The sequence below is a fragment of the Plectropomus leopardus genome, chromosome 19 (genome assembly GCF_008729295.1).
Source record: "Plectropomus leopardus isolate mb chromosome 19, YSFRI_Pleo_2.0, whole genome shotgun sequence".
Classification (NCBI taxonomy): Eukaryota; Metazoa; Chordata; class Actinopteri; order Perciformes; family Serranidae; genus Plectropomus; species Plectropomus leopardus.
In genome coordinates, this window is record NC_056481.1 from 26,533,106 (window position 1) to 26,554,567 (window position 21,462).

Sequence of the window (21,462 nt, forward strand, 5' to 3'; positions counted from 1 at the left end):
ATGCTGTTAGAATTTTAGCACATTTCTAGGATGTTGGCATGTTTCTTGGATTTTTGCACATTTCTAAGATTCTATCACGTTTCTAGGATTGGAGGAAGATACTCAGATTTTAGGACATTACTAGGATTTTAGGACATTACTAGGATTTTAGGACATTAGAGTCTTAGCTAGGACCACTTTATTTTAATAAACATGCTCTATTTTGATGCTATTTTTGTACTCTGGCACCTTCTGTGAACTATAAGTACACAGTGTGAATCACTTAATTTTCACTGTCAAGTAGAAAATGGTTGGGGGGGGCCCCTGACACCCCATCAGGGACCGGATTTGGCCCTCAGGCTTTAAGTTGAATATCACTGCTATATAGTTTTGGGCAAGCTGACACATTTTAACCCATTATCAGATTTACATTTTGTTAGCATATTTTCGTGCTGCATGTGTACACAGATTTACAGTAAGCAGGTCACAACAGGTCCCGTGTAAGACGACCTGCAAAACCTGGTTTCCTAACCTGAGGTCCATGTAAACGCACTGAGTATAGTTCGGTCATAGGATCCAGAAAAGGCTGAAAAGTGAGCCTTGAAATTCTTCTCATTAGAATATTTTATCACAGATATTATAATAGTATAATTTTATGCTGTATGTATGCTGATAATTATTGGTTGCTGTAATTATTCCTCCTGTTCATATTGGCTGTAAACAGATTACAAATGTGACTCCATTGTAAGAAGGCTTAAAGGGACAGTTCAACCCCAAATCAAAAGTCCATGATACAATTATGTTCTTTCTTTTGTCTTAAATGACTTTGTACCCTGTTTGTTGGTTAATAGGTACACTCCTGGCCTCTTACATACTATTATTGTACTTTAGGGGAAACACTCTTTAAAAGTGCACCTGTAGGTACACAGGTGTTCTCGTCTTGTGCCTCTATTTTTTCGAGTGTAGTCCCAATCAAAATGCAGGCCAAGTTTGGCCATAAAAAAACTTAAATAAATGATATCCTGGGTTGGGGGATGCCACTGAATGTCATGGTCTTTTTGGCAAGATACCAAGCAATCAGTCTGATTGCTGTAAAAGTAAATATTGCTGTGACACTTGTGAGTAATACAGCAGCAGACTTATATATATGCTGCAACATTCATGAGGTATTATAGTATCATTTATTGCTGAATGTGGATGCATTTGTAGGTGGACTTGAAATGCATGAGGAGAACACTGCTTGCAGGGGAAACTGGACAAAGTTTTAAAAATCCAACTTTTTTTTTTGGTGCACACTACTTTCTTCAGATGTATGCTTTTACTTTGGATCTTACACACTGTTTTACAAATGAGTTGCTGAGCAACTTGGTCTTTTCTGACTGTGAGACCAAATTTCAGTAATTAATGACACCCTGCAGCCAATCAGAATCAAACATTCACTCAGACCACGCCCACTGAACTATAGATGTCATTTAAACATCGTCACTAAGCTTCAGCCCTGTTACAGACAGGAATTTATCTTCTACATATGGCCCAATTTTAGACAATAATTTAAAATAATCATTAAATATATATTAAAAATACATACAAAGCAAAAGTGCTGCATAACCCTGCATTTCCATTATAAATATATTTTTTGTCACATAGACACACTGTTTACTCTGTCTCTACATCTATTAAACTTTCACTTTTCAACCCTGAATAACCAAAATCTAAACGTCTACGGACAAGCATGTATAATAGACATTTAATGAATGTCTTTTTTAACATTAAATTGCTCAGTGGGGGGTAAAAATATCTTTAAACCCTTTTCAGGATAATTACTATCATATTTTAGACACATGCTGCATTGGAAACCTGGTCAACTAGCTGAAAGGAGGCATAAACTGTTTAAACACAATAAACTGTGCATGGAAACGTACTGAGTGAAGTGGGCATGATTTTGGTCTTCGAAAAGTTAGTCGGCAGACGGAGGTTTCAGATGCTTATCTGATGATCCCACAAATGCTTTCTTGGAATTATACACCAGTTCCTCCTGACTCCTAAAGCCACGTATTAGCCGCAGCTGACTCATGTCATCAAATATGTTTTTGTACAGAATGCTGACTGTGCACTCTGTTCCTCCTCTTTACAGTAGAGTCACAGGGATCACTTCACAGCAGCAAGAACGATTACAGCAACCAACAGTTCTCTCAATGTACATGCTACATCAGAGGATTGTTTCTAGATGATGGCCCCTTTACATACTAGTACTACTTCTATGTAGGCTTTCTACCCTATCTGAGTAATGTTTTAATCAAGTACACAAAGGTATTTCTAGACTATTCCCATTAAATAAACTAAAATACAATGCTTGCAGTTAAAAAGAAGTCCTGTCTTCAGAAGCTGTGCGACTTTGCAATTTTGAGACATTAGCTCGAAGTTTATGTAAAAAATGTAGACACGAAATCGAGCGCCAGTCACGGTCTCACAGATCGCTAAATCTGACTTCTAGACTTCAATGGACGGTCATTAAGTTATCGAGTCTTTGCTCTAAAAATCGAACTTCCATTAAATAGGGATAAAAGACCCATAACACAATCCTCTTTTTCCACAAAATATAAAAAAGGTTTAGGATGTAGCTGCAACATTTGTCAAAGGATGTTCTAAGCATTCAATTTTATGAATTACAGCTTTCTTTTTGCCTGGATCCAGGCAGATATTTTGGGATATCCCCACAACAGCCTTTATTAGTCATGTTTCTATAGGACTGAGATGATATTAGGGTTTTTTGGCTGAAGACTTGGCCGGTGACTTAGCTGATGCTTTGGAGGGACTGCTCTGACACGGAGTGATCTTCAGATGGACGAAGAGGGAGGAGGGCGAGAGGCTGGAGCCGTCCAGTTTGAGCAGTCGGACATGACGGTAACCTGCAGAGATACAGGAGGTCAGAGGTTATCCACACTGTATTGATAACCTTTAACAAGTCTTTGGTAAAGCCCTGCACGCACCTGTGCGGAGACTCATGAAGGGAAGGGTAAACTGTCCCAGGAAATCGTTGCTTGAGGTATAGTCATGGTCCTCCACCATGAAGCGAACCAAAGCCAGGTCAGGGGCATGGACAGTAAAGTTAAAGGTACAGTCCCATCGGGGGTTAAAGCCTTAAACAAGGAAACAAACACATACTTACAAACAAACTCACACTAATGCAATTTTATTTGAAAGTAGCATGGGGTTTTACAAGAATAAAACAGTTTTTCTCTTTTATAAAGGTGGCCTATGGAAAAAAAATACTTTTTGGGTGACAGCATTTTTTTCGCTGCAATATCACAAGTGGCCACTGGGAGAAATTTTGCTGCAAGGTTGAACTGCTTTCCCAGGAGCCTGATCAGTGATCAGTAGCCAGTGATGGAAACACAACACCTGGGTGGATGTGTAATTTTAGCATTTAGTATGAACTGACTGGGTTTGAGTAAGAAGCTGAATAATTAGGAGATATAAAAGAGTAACCGAAAAATTTTCACCGGCCTACATGCAGTTTCCAGCCTGTCCATGATGTCAAACATTACCAACCAAAAGCAGATGTTTCTGCATTTAAAAACACGCTAATTTTGGTGGTTTGATAAATTAACTGATTTCTTTATTTCGTAACATGCACACAATGTGCCCAATGCTGCCGTTGCAGCGATCAAATAATTCATCACATTTCATTTCATTACAGGGGTTAAAAATGAAAAGGTGAAAAAAAGGTATTAGCTACAATATTACCTGTATGGTTATCTAAGGCTGTGTAGAAATTGCAACATGTTGCTACAGTAGCTATCTAATTTGACAAAGAGTCTTTTATGGATAAGGTATGCACTCACCATTGTTGCTGACATAATCAGTTTTCTTCTTGTTGTTGTCTATGGGAACACCGTGGACCTCCACCCACACCTGAGGGTCCACTATCGAGCTGGGTTTGTCCCATTCTGGTTTTGGTAGCTGCTGAGCTGAAATGACCTGCAATCACATAAACAAAGTCAGATCTGAATATTATTAGGGAATTATTATAGAATGGAGTAAGAAGAGTTTATCTAGTCCTGACACTGATGCAGTGACACTCTTGTGTTATAGATTTCCTTCATGGGTCATGCTTGTATTCTAAATGCAGCCAATTAAAGCTCTCGAACCACTGCACAGAGAATCATGTGTTCACCGAGCTTAAATCCTCATTCTGTGATGAGCAAAGTCATATTTTATCAATAAAAACTGACAGGTGGTGAACATACATTTGAAACGAATTGTTTCATCTATTTTTTGGTACTTGCTACACGTGTTAGTGCTCATTGTCAATTATGTTTTATTTCTTTGCATTATATTTTTACACACTTACATACCCAGCATATTATACATACTTTTTAAAAAATATTTACATTTTCACATATAGTGCTAATTGTTTACTATTACTGTACTGTACTGCTTGTACATATTTCTACTTGCTATAATTCTCTATGCTGGCATCAGAGGGACTGTAACAACAACATTTCCCCAATAAAGTAATCCTGAAACTAATTTCTGATTGTGATTCATTTAGGGCTGTTTTAGCAGCATCTTACCCGAACAGTAAGCAGGACAGGTCTGTGGCCTGGACCTCCGCCAACATTCTCGGGGTTGAAGGTGGTGTCAGGCTGACACATGAAGGGAGGCTTTAACATGTAGCCACACTGACCATTCTGCAGGAACCTGCCGTGGTTCAGGTCCATCTGCTCACCAGGTGTCTGGAAATTCAGAGCCACTGGAGAAAACACAACAGCACTATGTTCACACTGTGTTCAACATCACATTTAGCTGTGTTTGTTGCCACAAAAGTGTAGGGCTTTTTGTTGTTGTTATTGTTTTTTCTACAAGCGTTCAGGACATGCTCAGCCAGGTTTGTAGCGACTGAATCAAGGTTTTTTTAACCAGAGCAGCTTGTGACAAAAGTGGGTTTTTCTTTACATGAGGCATGACACCTAGAAATACAACTGCCAAGCAGGAGACAGCAGACCACAATTCAAGACTAACAACAGTGCGTGATTTTTGACAACAGCTATGAGCTACGAGGTTTTTTGTTTGTTTTTTTTTTCTTGAATGCAGGAAATGTCCAGCCATGTTCGCAACAAAAGTAGGCATTTTTTAACAAGGATTTGGGACATGTACTGCGAAAGTGGGTATTTTTTTTAAAGAAACAATCAAGCCAGTGACAAAAATGGGTATTTTTGAACGAGAGTTTGGGACATGATGGGCTGTGTTCAAACCAGGTATTTTAAGCCAAAACATGATCTTTTTCCAACCCTAGCAGTGTGGTTTTTGTGCCTAAACTTTTGAAAACTAAAACATAAAAACGTTGCAGCCTATTCACTGCATAGAAAACATAACAATGTATAATTCTGGTGAGTGTGTTGGTGTCTGAGTAATAAACCTTGTTTTGTCTGTCTGCATCTCTTGTGAATAGAACGACCTAAAATCAGCTCTTACCTATCTGACAGCCTCCGTTCCACATCTCCTGAGGGTTGTAGTTGGAGGACTGGAGGCGCTGGCCTGAGGGGTAAATCCTGCTGAGCTGGTGACTGTTGTGGCGGACAAAATACATCCCTGGAGGACCAGGACAAGAAAAGTCCACTTAGTCCACTGGTAAGCAGAAGAAAGACTCATTCTGCTTTTGCCCTTCTGCTGCCTCAACATGACAGAAGCAAAAAGTAACTGCCTGTATAAGACCAAATCTTAATAATCTGTGAGCAGCATGCAAACTATTTCCCTTTACATTTTGGGAGTAACTTCAGTCACATGCACACATCATACCTGAGTCCTTGACGTGCCTGAGTGCTTCACTCTCAGAGAACGAGGACATGTCAGTCGCCGGGTGTTTGGTTGCTTGTTCAAAGCTTTTAAAGGGAACACTGCGGGTGTAGACCACCAGCTCCGACAGCTCGGGACTCAGCTTAGACACACCTGGCTGAGGGGACACACACAGAAACACTTTACTTTACTTACAAATGAGTTGCTGATAACTATACTTTGCTTGGGGGCCACTTTTTTAAATTGACAGGAGGCCAGGGGCCAGTCACAGCAGCTCAATGATTTAAGGATGTTCTAGGATTTAGCCCATTTGTAGGATTTAGGGTCTTAGCTAGGACCTCTGTTGGGGGTGTGGGGGATCCTTGACTGGCACTTTTTTTTGATCAACAAGCTCTATTTTGATGCTGTTTTATGCACCTGCACTGGTACCTTATGTATATAAAAAGTACAAAAACAATTTCCAGTCTGAATCATTTTGCTTTTTTTATTAGTGTTTTTTATTATGAGTTAGGAAATGGTTGGGGTCTACCCAGCACTCTGTCAGGGGGCAGAGTATTAGTGCATTAGACCAACAATCTGTTCGGTGAGCTGCTGGTGTTGTGCCCACCTTCTTGTCCTCTTTCTTTTTACAGGGTTTGCATTCAGAGCGGCTGGCCTCCTCATCAGACGAGCTGAGGTCTGAGGAGCTGGACGAGCACTCCTCCACCACGTGCTCCTTCTTCCCCTTCACCAGGATTTTACCCTTAAGATCCTGCACACACAACCAACACATGAAACAGACTATACATTATCAACCTGTGAAAATGATACCAATAATAAAACCACTCTCTCCCGCCCTGCAGTGACCCTTTTCCCGCCTTTTCCACCACCTTTCCCGCCCACATCCTCACCTACCTCTCATTTCCCTCATCAGCCTGACAGTGTATTTATCAGCCCATTTCTAACTATAATTTGCCATTTTGTCAGTCAGTATGTTTGCATGATGTTCAAAAAAATTAAATTATTGTGTTAGTCTGACTAAAATTGTACTAAATCAAATTTCTCAAAATTGGACTAACACACCTAGATATTGCAACTGGAAGTTGATTTCCTCTGTCATCTAGACACCTCAATCAGGACTGGACTTGGCCTTATGCACATGCTCCTAGTCGCCGCGTCGGCCTCACGCAGGGAAGGGGTGCTGCTAAATGGGTCAGGCATTTAAAACAAAAAAAAAAAAAATGAAATACTGTGGAAGGACGTGTGTTTTTAATTTTGGGTTAGGTGAGGGGCATACAACTTTAAAGGTAGTATTTCACATTTATCTTAAATTAAACGGTTTTATTCTTGGCACCCCCCTCCTCTGATAGATAATAACACCAGCACAGAGGCTAAGCGATGTCCTGCTGTGGACGGATCTGCAGCAAAACATATTTTAGCTACTTAAAAACGTCAATATCAGTTTAAGTGTACACTATATCTGAATATTGTACAAGGTACAAGGTAGATTTATTTTGTCATTTTTCTTAAACAAAAAACTGATTTATTTTCTTATTTTCCCCAACAGCTGATGGAGGCAGCCGCAGAGCAGCAGCTCCACCGTTGACTGGAGTAGACTGGGTCTGCCGTTTTATTTTTTATTTATATTTCTTGTGATCAAATTTTTATTTAGTTTATTGCAGAGTGTAATAATAAATCATATATACATAGCGGCATCTCACCCATATGTGCCCATATGTTTTCAAAATTTTGCAGGTACTCATTCTCCAGAAGGAAAGTTAACCTTTTTGTCTAAGCTGTTTTAATATAACGGCGGTGAGGGCTGTCTGACAGCAAGGTAAAGCGGTGAAAATATAAATATAGCATAAACTTCAACTGATATTATTTTTTAAGTGGCTTAAAACTAAACAATGAAAGCAGAGTTTGCACAGCGCCGTTTGATTATGTATATGTGATGTGTTGATGGAGGCAGACACAGTACATGGATTCTCCCCCAGTGTTTGTGGACTGGGACAAGGACAGTAGTCCAATTAAATGCCCTGATGGAGCCAGAACTGTAGCTCCACTTATCTGTGCATGTTGATGTACTGATTGTTGCATTTGTCTTATAGCTTCTCAGCCTGCTGAACTTTAGTCTGTCCCTGATCTGTTCCTCTGTTTTGCCCTGCTGCTGTTCCTGAATTGCTCACCTGTCGTGCCCCTCTCAGGTTTGTTTGATTGATAATGATCGCAGTGTAATTACAGGCGCAGTGGCCAGAAGGAAACACAAATGTGAAGGTGCCTCAAGGGAGTGTGATTACTGGGGCACACATCATGAGTGCACTGACACATATGATTGTGTGGAAATGTAGAATAAGCGGGACACGGAGGAGCAGATAGTCCCACATTTACCTTCCAACACAAACAGTATAGTCTCTGCACAGACATAACAGAGAAAAAGAGTCTTGGTAGTACAAAGTGTGTCAGAGTGCTGTGCTCGAACTGGAATCTGACTGGGAGTCAGCCACTGGCTATTTTTAACCACATCAACATTCCACTGAAAAGTAGCAACTGCACTCCAAATATCTATCTGGACAAATCATTTCACCATGTCAGGCAGCTGCAAAATCTGCCATTACGTGGCTCAAGTGCACACAAGCACGACCTGTGTCTCAATCAAGGACACTATTGGTTCAATAAAAACAGAAACTCTTACAGGGATTGAACTTTCACCTGCTCGTGGAGCAGAGTCTCCTTACCTCTGGAGAAGGCAGCTTATGAAGATCCAAACCATCCAGGGGTTTGGTGAGTAGTTTGTCTCCCAGGATGGATCGCAGGTGGCGAGCCATGACTGTCTGCTGCTCCACGGAGCAGTGGTTCTCCAGGGACAGAATCAGAGGGTACGGGGAGGCCTGCCAGAGAGGGATGACAGTGCACAGTCAGAGAAAAGGAATGTTTCAATCCAGCAGGCAAGGGGAAGAAAAGGATCTTATGGCCTGTCTGGAAAATAAAAGTCTTAGACTGTCTACATCAGGGAGACTCAACTTGTTTTGCTTGGGGGCCACTTCTGAAAAATGACAGGAGGCCAGTCACAGCAGCCTGGGATTTTAGGACATCTCCTGGATTCTAGGTAACTTCTAAGATTTTAGGACATATCTAGATTTTAGCACATGTCTAGATTTTAACAAGTTTCTGGGATTTTAAGACATTTCTAGGATTTTAGGATGGTTCTAGGATTTTAGTATATATCTGGATTTTAGGACATTTCTAGGATTTTAGCATGTTTCCAGGATTTTAGGACGTTTCTAGGATTTTGGGACATCTATAGGATTTTTAGGATGTTTCTAGGTTGTCATGACATTTCTAGGATTTTAGAATATTTCCAGGATTTTAAAACGTTTCTTGGATTTTAAAATGTTCTCAGATTAAACAACATTAGGGACTTAGCTAGGACCTCTGTTGGGGGTGTGGGAGATCCTCCACCGGCACTTTTTCTGCTAAACAAGCTCTACTGTGTCGCTGTTTTATGCACTCTGGCACCTTATGTATACTAAAAATACAAAAACAATTCCCAGTGTGAATCATTTTATGCTTATTGTGAATTCGAAAACCATTAGGGGGCCACCCAGCACCCTTTCAGGGGCCAGATTTGGCCCACAGGGTGTAAGTGGAGTATCATCAGGCTAAGGGGTTTAAAAGGACTGTTATATTTTGTTTATAAGTTGAGTATCACTGCCATATAGATTTTAGAGTATATCGTCTGTGTCAGCAAAAATAAGTTGAATTAATTCATGAACTTTATTTTTTATTTTTTTATTCATCTGTACCATATATCTCTGCACAAATACGACAAGGCAAAAGCCTGTAAGCCTATATCCAGTACTCACTTTAAAAGCATAGTCGTTGATGGTCTCAATGACTTCGACAAAGGGCACTTTGGAGGTGAGTGTGTGTCCATGATAGATGACCGGCTCTCCTTTATCTCCATCCCAGCAGTCCAGCTCCACGCAGCGGCAGCCATGATTCAGGGCTCTAAGACAAACATCGTCATTAGGGAATCTCTGAAACAGAGATGGCTCAGTGAGAGAAGGTGTCATCGGCTTAAGGGGTTTGAAACTGATCTGTGCCCTTTAGCTCTGTCTGTCGGCATCTAGTACAGACTGCAACATCCAGGGACGAGGTTTGTTCCTGCCCACAGTTTGCATCCCTGTCAAGATGCATTAAGGCCTAACAGGCACGTTATAAAAATTTTATGTGGGATATTTTAGAGGAAAATGTTCTTTTGTATCAGACTTTTGCCCATGCACAATAAATTCCATCTTTGGGATGTAGCCCGACCTTATCTTAACCCGTCTCTATCATCTCACTTGTTTTTTTGTCTCATGTCACCACCCTTTGTGCCCCCCCCATCAACTGTCCTGCAACCGTCCCCCAAAGGAGCTGTGTCGAAGGCCACATCCACAATCTGTTTACGCTTTAACTGTGGGATGCTGTTACTGTGATGTCAACAAATGCACATGGTGGGATGATGCATTATGGTCCTTATGTTTACACAAAAGCACATGGCAACCAAAGCAGCTGCTATGATGGTTGAGATTAGGCAACAAAGTCATGGACGGTTAGGTTTAGGAAAAAAGAGGCACTTGGTAAGGTGCCATATCCACACAAGGACTGAACTCCAAACTCTGAAAGTCAGTTGTTTGTGGGACCCGTCCACCTTGCCAGCCGCCAGCCCTATAAATGCACGTGTGCTTCTTATATTGCGTCATCAGCGGCAACATTTCTACCTGACGCCGTCCTTAAGCCTTTCATTTGCACGTGACCAGTCCCATCCAGCCGCATTCTCAAGTGATGTCGCCCGTGCGCATTGCATATGGACGCAAATGTTACAAAGGCATAAAAAGGGCAAATGTACAGGTGCATATATGCGTGCGGTTGTGTTCATTCTTACCGGATGTACGGCTCTGTGCTGCTGCTCCCTGTCAGCTGGTCCTTAGTGAGGTAGGTGTTGTGGGAGGAGGAGATAAAGTAGTGTGCCAGTGGGCATGTCATGTTTTGGTAAACTCTGGCATGGTCTGGGTTGAACACACAGTTCTCCTTAGACAGCATGTACATGGTGAAACCATTGGGGGTCATGAACTGGTTCTTCTGGGCTGTACTGGGCAAAAGGCAGAAACACAAGTCAGGAAAGGAGGAGAATTATTGTAGTGAGCATTGTGGTAGTCCTAGTTACATTTGTAAAATACCAATAAATATTTAAGAATTTTAATTCTAGAATGGGTTTTTTTTGGATTTACAGTACAGTATGAAGCTGATGCTGATAAGATAGCATTTTCTTTTAAAAAAAAAAGAGATACAAACCATGTTTTGTCTTATTTTTTAAGGAAGCACCAGATCAGGAACCAAATGTGTTCAAAGTAGTTCCCAGTCCAGGAATGTAATAAAATCCTTGAAACATGCTTAATTCCTAGTAACATACTAAAATCCTAGAAATGGCCTAAAATAAAGAAAAATATGTCTTTAAATCCTTAAAAATCTCCTAAAATTAAACATCCTAAAATTCTAGGACCATGACAAAATCCTTGAAACATCCTAAAATCCTAGAAATGTGCCAAAATCCTAGAAATGTCCTTAAATCCTGGAAATGTCCTAAAATCCTAGAAACATCCACAAATCCTGGAAATTTCCTAAAATCATAGAACTGTCCTTAAACCCCAGAAACATCCGAAAAAATGAGAAATGTCCAAGAATCCTAGTAACTTTCTAAAATCTGAGAAATGTTTTAAAATCCTGACATGCAGCATGCAAAAATGCTAGAAATGTCCATAAATCTTAGAAACGTCCTTAAAATGTCCTGTCATCCTAGAAACTTCCGAAAATCCTAGAAATGTCATAAAGTCCAGGAAACATGTATGGAGCTGCTGAGACTGGCCCCTGGCCTCCTGTCATTTTGCAAAGTGGCCCCTTAGCAAAGCATGTTAAGTATCCCTGATCTAAGGGGTTTATCAGAGTTGTTATGCAACACACATCAGATAAATGTTGGTATTTTGCAGTATTTTGTTACTTAGCACCGTACCCCACTCATTAAGCTCATAGGTGAGAATGAGGCTTTGGGCATGGGTGAGAGAAGCGTCCTCCCCCTGGTCCTTCAAGAAATCTCTAAGGTCCACAGTGGAAAGTACACAGCCATTAGCAGAGTAGCGGATAAACACAGCATCCAGCTCTGGTCTTCTTAACAGCTCCCTGCAGAACACTTCGATCTCCCCGTGGTCCAGACGGCCGTCAGCTGACTGGTCACATTTCTGTCAGACAGACAAAGTCAGACAATCTCTTATATTTTTGAAGCTGCTCTCCAAGCAACACATAGTTAATGAAGGTCTCTCATTATTCAAGTCCAATGAATTTATAAATCACTTTGAATTATAAAGTGAAATCTCAGATATGGAGCCAGCGGCTTTGTATGTGCGTGCTACCTGGAAGAGGCTGCGGGCATACTGGTCACTCAGGTCAATGTTGATCATCTGCAGCAGTGTCTGGACTTCATCATAGGTCATCTTATCATCATGATTCTGGTCGGCCCGACTCAGATAAGCATGGATCCAGGTGACACACAAACATAGTCAAGGAGACAGCAAGAGCAGAAAATGTGCAGTGTTTGACCAACACAAAGTTTGCAGGTGTTTTTTTTTTTTTTTTAAACATTTCAATCAATAAAAAAAGTGGAAGATGACAAAACAACCTACATCAGTTTTCATTATATACTTGATACAATGATGGCATTTTGGTTTGGGACTTTCAAAAGTTCATGAAGGGGGCTACTGGGGCCTGCAACAAAAACTCTCATTCCAAATGTCTTAGGTGCTATTTTGGAGGCAACTGGACTTGATTAAGTCTTAAGTCTTTTAAATAGAGGCGAAACATCTTCAAGAACCTTAAGCAAATCCACTTGCTAATGATATAGCACTTACTGTATAATCACAATGACCTGGATGACTGAGAACCTTCACAAACTCATTCCAAATGTATATCAAGTCTGTGGTTTTACAATTATAAAATTCAACATGAACAAAAAATAGGATATTGGTCTAGTTTCTCCTTCTGGGTCATGTTTTCCACCCTCTCCTGCAGAGTTCGGATGCCTCGGGTCCAATGCTGAGCTTCCTCCTGGCTTTGGCAGAGGAGATCCAGGCTCTTGCGGGGCCCTTTGAAGACCACCGTCAAACACCGCTGCTCAGGTACCGAGCCGACCATCTGCCGCAACGTCTCCGACTGGCAACCCTCACGAACACACTCCACCTCCATGACAGAAACTGAGAATGTGGGAGGAGAACAGAGAGACATGGGTGGAAGAGGAAGAGATAAAGTAAAGAGCAAGTTTTGCCTGACGAATTATCCATCCTCACATTAACTCTAAGATGAACTTACACTGACCAGCCAAAACGTTAAAACCACTGATAGATATTATAGGTGGCACTAAGGAATGTTCTACTGGGAAACCTCAGGTCTTGGCATTCATGTCTATGCCACTTGACAAGTTCTACCCACTCAAAAACCTGTGTAGACCAAGAACCCTCCTCATTTCAGAACTAATTCCTGATTGCCCCCCAGCAGTGTGCCATGCCGCACTGCAAAAATGGTTCAGGTATGGACCAAGGAATGTGACCAAGAGCTCAAGGCGTTGACCTGGCCTCCAAATTCTCCATATCCCAATATAATGGAGTATCTGTTGGATGTCCCAGTACCTCAGAGGTACCTCTGATCCACCATGAAGCCTCCTTGGATCAGACTTAGCTCTGACCTGTCAAGGCATGGACACTCTGGGGGTGTCCTGTGGTTGGCAGAGAATCCTTTGAGTCCTGTGGATTGCGAGGTTGGGTACTCGCACATCCCCTGAATTCTCAGTCAGATTGGGATCTGGGTAATTTAAAGGCCAGATCAAACACCTTGAGCTCTTTGTCATGTTCCTCAGTCCATTCTTGAGCAGATTTTCGAGGTATGGTATGGCGCATTAGTCTGCTGGGGGGGGCACTGCCATTGGAAAGTGTTGAAACCATGTTTGGGTGGGTAGTGCGTCAGGTGGCATCCACATGAATGCTTGGAGCAGAACACTGCATTTTGATGAGATGATCAATGTTATTCACTGTCCCTAGTTTTAATATTTTTGCTGATCAGTGTATGAGTGTTTTGTTTATTCATTGAGTTATTGCTAAGTTTTTCTGAGTTATTGTTTCACATCAATCCTTAATCTCTGTTATCCTTATGAAAATATCTGACTTCTGTCTCTCGTGGGTGTCCTAGAGAGGACACAAATGTACCACAGATGTGGAGGGCTAAAAGAGCAGGTGGAGAGAATGCAGGTTCTGTGGTCAGGACTATGCATGGATAGAGTTCATGATGATTTCCTAAATGAGGTAGTGGCTGGTTAGGAGAGGTCAGGTCAGATAACAGACACATTTCCGTTCTCACCCCTGAGTTCCCCAAAATATGAGCCAAAAAACCCTTTCAGTTGCACTTGTCATAGACTGTCTAAGTCTCTAAACTCTGTTATATGCATGAACAGCATTAGTCCAAAATATGGTTCCTCATCTGTGGTAGCAGAGAAAACACTGACGCATGTCATTCCAAAATCTTCTATAAGGGTTCAGCTGGGTTGAGATCTGTTGAACAGCCATAGCATATGATGTACTGAATTTTTATACTGATCATAGTGTTAAGGGAGCCCCCGAGTTCAGTGTGTAACACCTATCCCCAGACATAGCATTGATATTGGACTGTTTTTAAAGACCCTGGAATACAGATTTTGACAAACTTGCAACTAAAAAAATTGAAGCACGAACAAAAGTGCTGTGCTTAAATTTTTGTTTAGTATAGTTCCTATCCAGCATAACCCAACCCTTACATCACTAAAGAACAAACAATAAAGAGAAAAGAGAACCTGTAGTCTTTTGTTCAGCTTTTTCAACTGCAGTGCATCTCCACGGAATAAATGCATTACACAGTCATCTCTGTGGCTTTGATCGTTCTATTCTTTACATCCACTTACACACTCACACTCACATTTTGTAACATAAATTCACCATCTACTCATGGTTTCAATAGCTCATCCTCTGCATTATCAGATAACAGTACTTTATTATTGTTAGTAAAAGCAATATTATATATATAAATTTTGCTGTGTGGCACACGTACAGTCTACTTCAGTGATACTCAGCCATTTTCTGATTTACAATGAAACAAGTGATTGACACTGGGAATTGTTTCTGTACTTTTAATATACATAAGGTGCCAGATTGCATAAAACAGCATGAAAATAGAGCTTGTTGATAAAAAAAAGTGTCAGTGGAGGATCCCCTGCACCCTGACAGAGGTCCTATGACCTAACATCTTAGAATTGTCCTAAAATCCAAGAAACATCCTAAAATCCTAGAAATCTCTCAAAATTCTAGAAATGTCCTCAATTCATTGAAATGTCCTGAAATCTGTGAAATGTTCTAAAATCATAGAAATGTCATAAAATACCAGAAACATGCTAAAATCCTAGAAATGACCTGAAATCCCAAAAAGTGCTTTATTCCTAGAAATATCCTAAAATCCTAGAAATGCCCTAAAATCCTTGAAACATGATAAAATCCTCGAAATATCCTAATATCGTAGAAGTGTCCTAAAATCCTGAAATGTCATAAAATCCTAGAAATGTACCAAAGTCCTAGAAAAATGCTGAAATCCTATAAATGATCCAAAATCCTAGAAACATGTACATGGCTGCTTGGATTGGCCCCTGGCCTCCTGTCATTTTGCAAAAGTGGCTCCCAAGCAAAGCAAGTTGAGTATCCGTGGGCTACATTTGAAAACCAACTAGCTCTCTCTTTAATGCTATCATTCTGTACCCAGCTCTCTATGTAGTGTGTATTTAAGATGATCATTTTGGGCCACTTAAACAAAGATTTAAATTGTCAGTGCAGATTGGTATTGACACACACACTCACATCTGAGCAATATACAAGAAAAAGACAATAATATCTGGCCTCTGCTCATTTATTCACTTTTGTTTGACTAATCTTGCCTGTTAAGTCCACAGACTTTCTACTTTTCCTTGGTATTTATGCAGTGCTAATATTTGTCACACTACTCTAAACTACATTTGCTGTGTTAAAGATGGATTTCAGTTTGTCTTTTTTGCTGCATGTCAACAGAAAATGATGGTTGCAGGGAATGCGGTTTGGGCAAGAACAGGCTCCAAGTCATGTCGGCTTTTCTTGTAATCTGGGTAGCCCTTGTGCTGAAAAAACAGTTTGTACTGTATTTCTGCAGGACACTGAATGTGTATGGAGACAGTGCCAACACTGGCTTGGCAACTAATAACACTCAGCACAGCACTGCACTGTTGATTATAATTCCTACTAAATTTAGACACACACGACTTCAATGGAGAGGTAAGCTGTGTGACGCGCACACACACGCATGCGCGCGCGCGCACACACACACTTTTATAAATCAAGGTTTCACCAAGTGTTTCCCTCATAAACAGAGCTGTTTGTGTGTTATTTTCACCCTGTTTGTTCATCGGCACACACTGACGCTCATTTCAATATGACTGTGCCCACATGTTTACCTTCACAATGACATCACGCCTCTACAAACCAAATTAAACATCACAACTGACCAAATGTCAGCTGGTGTTTGCAGATCTCTATTTGGCTATGCTTTCAACAGAAACTACACACACAGACTGACAGCAAAGCTCTGTGCTCTGTGTGTAACCTGACAATAAACAGACAACAGCGAGAGGGGGATTCTGCTCAAAATATGTCAAATGCTGTTCCTTACAAAGATACTGAGAAAGTTTATGTACACTATGATCTCTAATGGTCTCTACAACACAAAATAGTGAAACCAGCATACTGCTTTTTGCTCCCTAAAAACTTTTATCATGTATCATCTCATTTTCTATTAATTTGGCAGTACATCCAACCAGTCTCACTACTGTAGACCACATGTACAGTAGCCAAACCAGCTCAGGATCTCCATATCCAGCATCTTCACCTGCAAAATCGTCTGAGAGCATCCACCTGAACAGCTGATGCAACAACTGGTTTGCACAAATGAAGAATATCTGAACAAACCGTCAGAAACCGTCTTAAGGAATTAATCTGCTCATCATCCTCACCAGGGTTTTGTACTGACAGCATTTTGTCATTGTAACTGATGGATTGCCAAATTCACAGAAACAAAAATGGAATGGTAGTGAAATGAAAATTCCATTTATGAGCTAAAAGCTCTGGTGGACATTCCTGCAGTCAGCAAGGCAATAGCATGCTACGTTAAAACTTGGGACATCTGTGGCATTGTGTGGTGTGTTCAATCTGAGCCATTAACCCCTTTGAAACCTGGATCAAATTCAGTTTTCTTGTGCTGCCTTTTGACGCCTTTTACAAGCTATTTGACCCTTTGAAACTTGCCCAAATTGGTTTGATTTCTTTCGATAAAACAGAAACGGAAAGGCAATGGCCAACCTGACAAGAAATGTACCACGAATTGCAAGAAATAAGTATATTGTGACCAGAAAAGCACTTAAAAAAGAAGGGGGGATTAGAAAATTATCCAAAAATTAGAGGAAAATGTCCCCAAAACAATATTTATAATGATAATAATTCTATATTTAGTATGTTACAGAAAAAATATAATAAAATATATCAATAAACAGGTTTTTTTACATTTTACTTTTTTTTTGCATATTTTCAGATAATTTTCTTGTCAGTGTTTTACAAATGTTTTGCTCATTTTTGGGCAATGTCTTTTTGCTCTTTTAAGTAGCTTTTTATGTTTTCAAAGAAATCAAACCAATTTGCTCAGGTTTCTGACGGTTGATTGTGAATTTTGTATATAGATATAGATATAGATATAGATATAGATACTTAAAGCTAAACCTGTGAAAAATGGAGCAAAAAAATAAACGACCCTACACCCTTGACAAGTCTGTCAGATTATTTAAGTGATTAGAAAGAAAACAAAACAAAATGTATTTCCCAGAGATTTTTGCCATTGTTGGCAAAAAAACTGAACTGCTCTAAACTCATGTCCACATGAAGGCTGTAAACTGGGATTTGGGGAATTACACTTAACCTAATATCAAAGAGCCACAAGACAGAACGTTGACAGCTACTGCACCAGACCACCCAGTTAGAGCAAACACATCTGAAGTGAAATGAGTGGGATAAATTACTGGGGGCAGCTGACAAGCTTCTACTTTCTCCTATCCATGTGTCAGGGCCAGTTAACCATTTAAAACCTGGAGCAGCCTCACTTTTCTTGTGCTGTTTTCACGTCTTTCACAAGTATTCAAATATTTGAACCCTGAGCAAAGTGGCAAAAAAGGGTAAGAGACAACAAGCAGCTTAGTAAGAAATGTTCCACAAATTGCAAGAAAATAGTAGATTTAGAAAACCATTAACTATATAAAAAGCTAGGGAAAATGTCTAGGGAAAAAAAGCAAAAAAAAAAAAAAAAAAGCCAAGAAAACTATATTTATAATCATCATAATTACATGTTATACATGTTATGTATGATTTCTTCTGTGCTGCTCATTGCCTTCCTTCTGTGTTTTTTTTCTTTTTTTTTTTTAGGAATTGAGCCACTTTTTTAGTTTTCAAAAAGTGAAATCTATTGGTGTTTTCAGAAGCAGCTACTGATCAGAGAGGAGTATACTATGGATTACAGATGATTCAGCTGACATGAAGAACTAGCACATCAGAATTTTACGTCAGTTTCAGTGATAATCCAGGGTGTCATGAAAGCACGAGGTGCATGACACACACACACACACACACACACACACACACACACACTCACACACACACACACACACACACACACACACACACACACACACACACCAATCTGCACACCAAACACACACACTGTGCCACATCACAAGCAAATCTGGTCTTGTGGCAATGAAAGGCCTTGTCCTGTATTTTGGAGGCTAACCTAGTGCTTGTGTCGGATGGTAACTATATAGCACCAAACCACAGCACCCAGAGCCAACTCCCACCGCCATATAATGTCCTATAATCTCACTCTTTGAACTACAACAGGATGGGCAGCCATCTGCGGCTAGAAATAGCTGAGCTCTATAATCAAGGCGCCGTGTGTGACCCTCAGATAGAGGAACGGTAGCTGTGTGAGGGAGTCTATGTCTGCACTGAGCAGTAAGTAGCATTTAAAATTAACAAAAATAGATACTGTATACCCATGTTTCACCTCACACGCCCAGTCAGAGCGCTGAGCTCCTCTGGCAGAGGAAAGGCCCGCTTGTTACCGTTAACCTCTGGGTGGGGTCGGGGAGGTTTGCTTCAATATTCCTGTGGATGTGATTCAGGAGGTCATGACCTTAACAAGGCCTGATAAATGTTGTGTTTATGTTTCTTGTGATGATTCAGCTTTTGTTTTGTGACATGGCGTGTAGCTCATAGCTTGAAATGGCTTCCATTAAATCATTATGTACATTTTTATGTGACTTTCGAGCAACATGTGGTCTGGATTCTGACCAGTCTACAAGTTACTGTGGGATGTTAACATGTGGAGTACAAGCAGCAGCGGTTCTAGACTGCTTTGATTGGGGGGGCAGTAAGACATGTTGTTTGGGTAATATGAGTTCTTTACTACTGTTTGCTGAATGTCATCCAGATCATCCAGAGAATGTCATCCTTTTTTAAGGGTTTGAGGACATTTGGGGCTTGGACCTGATCTCAGTAGGGAGACCCTCCAATGGAACCTTTTCTGATAAACAAGCTCAATTTTGTGTTTTTTTATGCACTATGGCACTGATACTCAATTTAGAGCCCACCGGCAAAATCTGGCCCCCGACAGGGTGCCAGTTGGCCCCTCCAGCCACTTTCTAATTCACCATCAAAATAAAGTAATTCATGCTGGGATTGTTTTTGTACGTTTAGTATATATACGGTGCCAGAGTGTCCTAAAAACCTAGAAATGTCCTAAAACCCTGAAACATCCTACAATCCTACAAATTCTCCCAAATCCTTGATACGTCCAAAAATACTAGAAATGTCACAAAATCCTAGAAATGTCCTAAAATCCTAGAAGCATCCTAAAATACCAGCAACTTCCTGAAATTCTTGTGGCGTCCTAAAATCCTAAAAATGTCTCAAAATGCTTGACCCGTACAAAAATCCTAGAAATATTCTAAAATACTAGAAATGTCCTAAAATCCTAGAAACATGCTTAAGTTCAAGAAACATCCCAAATCTTAGAAATGTGCTAAAATCCTACAAACATGAATGGGGATCTGCGACTGGCCCCAGGCATCCTGTCATTTTGAAAAGCGGCTCCTAGGCAAAGCCAGTTGAATATCTCTGCCTTAGTGACCATAACCACTCATTGAGAATGACTTGGGGCTAAAGATGCTTATGTTTGGCGTTAGTGGGACAGGCGGAGCATTTGTCCATGCCTAGAACCAGCCACCTCAAAGGAGGGAAAATATGTAGATTGCAGGTCTTTGCAACTGAACTATGACAATATCCTCACTCTTTAATGTTACTGAACAAGCCAATTTGGGATTTGGCAAGCCCACTTATTAGCATAGCATACCCAGTTATCAAGCTAACTTGCTAACCCTGTAGTAGCTCATAAGGGTTTAAGCACTGAAGTAGCACACTGATGATGTCAGAGGGCCATGATTGGTTGATTGTATGTTGGTCCAGGATCGCAATGTGAGATGTTGATCCAGGAACATGTCCTGCTTGTCTAAATCATGTCATGTACTGCCTTGTACGCTGCACGTCGTCCTACTGTTGTGATTGTATGCTATTGAAATCACTGTGCCTCAACAAATTTATACTGACTTATATGATAGAACACACACAGACACACACACACACACACACACACACACACACACACACACACACACACACACACATACACACGCACACACACTTACAGGACTGCTGCTCCTTGGCCCGGCTGGAGGTTTTGTGGGACTGACACCAGACAGTGACACCGTCTTCAAGCAGCTTTAGAGTTCGTCGCTTCTGCCAGCGAGGCGATCGCACCTTTACATATGATAAAAGAATCATTGAGTTTACTCTATTATTAATTACTAGTAACAAGTACCAACTAGTAGCAGTTTACAATTAGGAACAAGCTTACCTTTACCATGCTGGAGCCCTGCAGCATCTGCTTCACATCTTCATCATCCTCCACTCCTAGAAAGCAAACAGACAAAAAGATGGTTAAAAAAGACACATATGAGGTCATGAAAACTGGACTTGGATGGCAGTCCATGCACAGTATAATAAGTACGTAGCACTGAAAGAAGGCAGAGGGTGAAAAGAGAAAGAGGGAGGATGAAAAGAAAAAACAGAAGAGTAGAGCATGTCAGGATTAGAAGTTAGGGTATATTTATATATATACATCTGTTGGACCACAGCAGCTCATGTGGGAGCTCTGTAATCCTGATATTTTGGGGTTGAACCAGCAGATGGGTGGGGTTAGAAATGAGAAGGTATGGATAAAGACATGAAGCAAGACAGAAGGACTTGACATTGCGAAGGAAAAAGTCAAGAGAAGATGAGGAGTGAGAGAAAGACAAAGGTCGTATGGTGATGAGACGGGACAGTGGAAAGGAAATTCCCTTATGAAAGCCATATTCTTAAGACACCTTTTTTAGCCTATGTCATGCCTATGTTAGCCTATGCCTATGAGGAG

At 40.7% G+C, this 21,462-nt stretch overlaps 1 protein-coding gene across 1 annotated transcript in view; it reads right to left on the minus strand.

Moving 5' to 3' along the window:
* The window catches only part of LOC121959153 (1-phosphatidylinositol 4,5-bisphosphate phosphodiesterase delta-3-A-like), a 32,367-nt gene continuing 10,905 nt past the window's right edge, over nt 1–21,462 (minus strand). Inside the window, exons 2-16 of the mRNA XM_042508351.1 lie at nt 20,905–20,960; nt 20,696–20,807; nt 12,818–13,046; nt 12,210–12,339; nt 11,813–12,038; nt 10,688–10,889; nt 9,624–9,768; nt 8,496–8,648; nt 6,386–6,529; nt 5,782–5,935; nt 5,458–5,574; nt 4,557–4,735; nt 3,825–3,960; nt 2,970–3,119; nt 1–2,888 (exon numbers count right to left, since the gene is read on the minus strand). Of these exons, the coding sequence (XP_042364285.1) occupies nt 2,740–2,888; nt 2,970–3,119; nt 3,825–3,960; nt 4,557–4,735; nt 5,458–5,574; nt 5,782–5,935; nt 6,386–6,529; nt 8,496–8,648; nt 9,624–9,768; nt 10,688–10,889; nt 11,813–12,038; nt 12,210–12,339; nt 12,818–13,046; nt 20,696–20,807; nt 20,905–20,960 (2,282 nt within the window). The 3' untranslated portion in view covers nt 1–2,739. The remainder of the gene's footprint in view (nt 2,889–2,969; nt 3,120–3,824; nt 3,961–4,556; nt 4,736–5,457; nt 5,575–5,781; nt 5,936–6,385; nt 6,530–8,495; nt 8,649–9,623; nt 9,769–10,687; nt 10,890–11,812; nt 12,039–12,209; nt 12,340–12,817; nt 13,047–20,695; nt 20,808–20,904; nt 20,961–21,462) is intronic.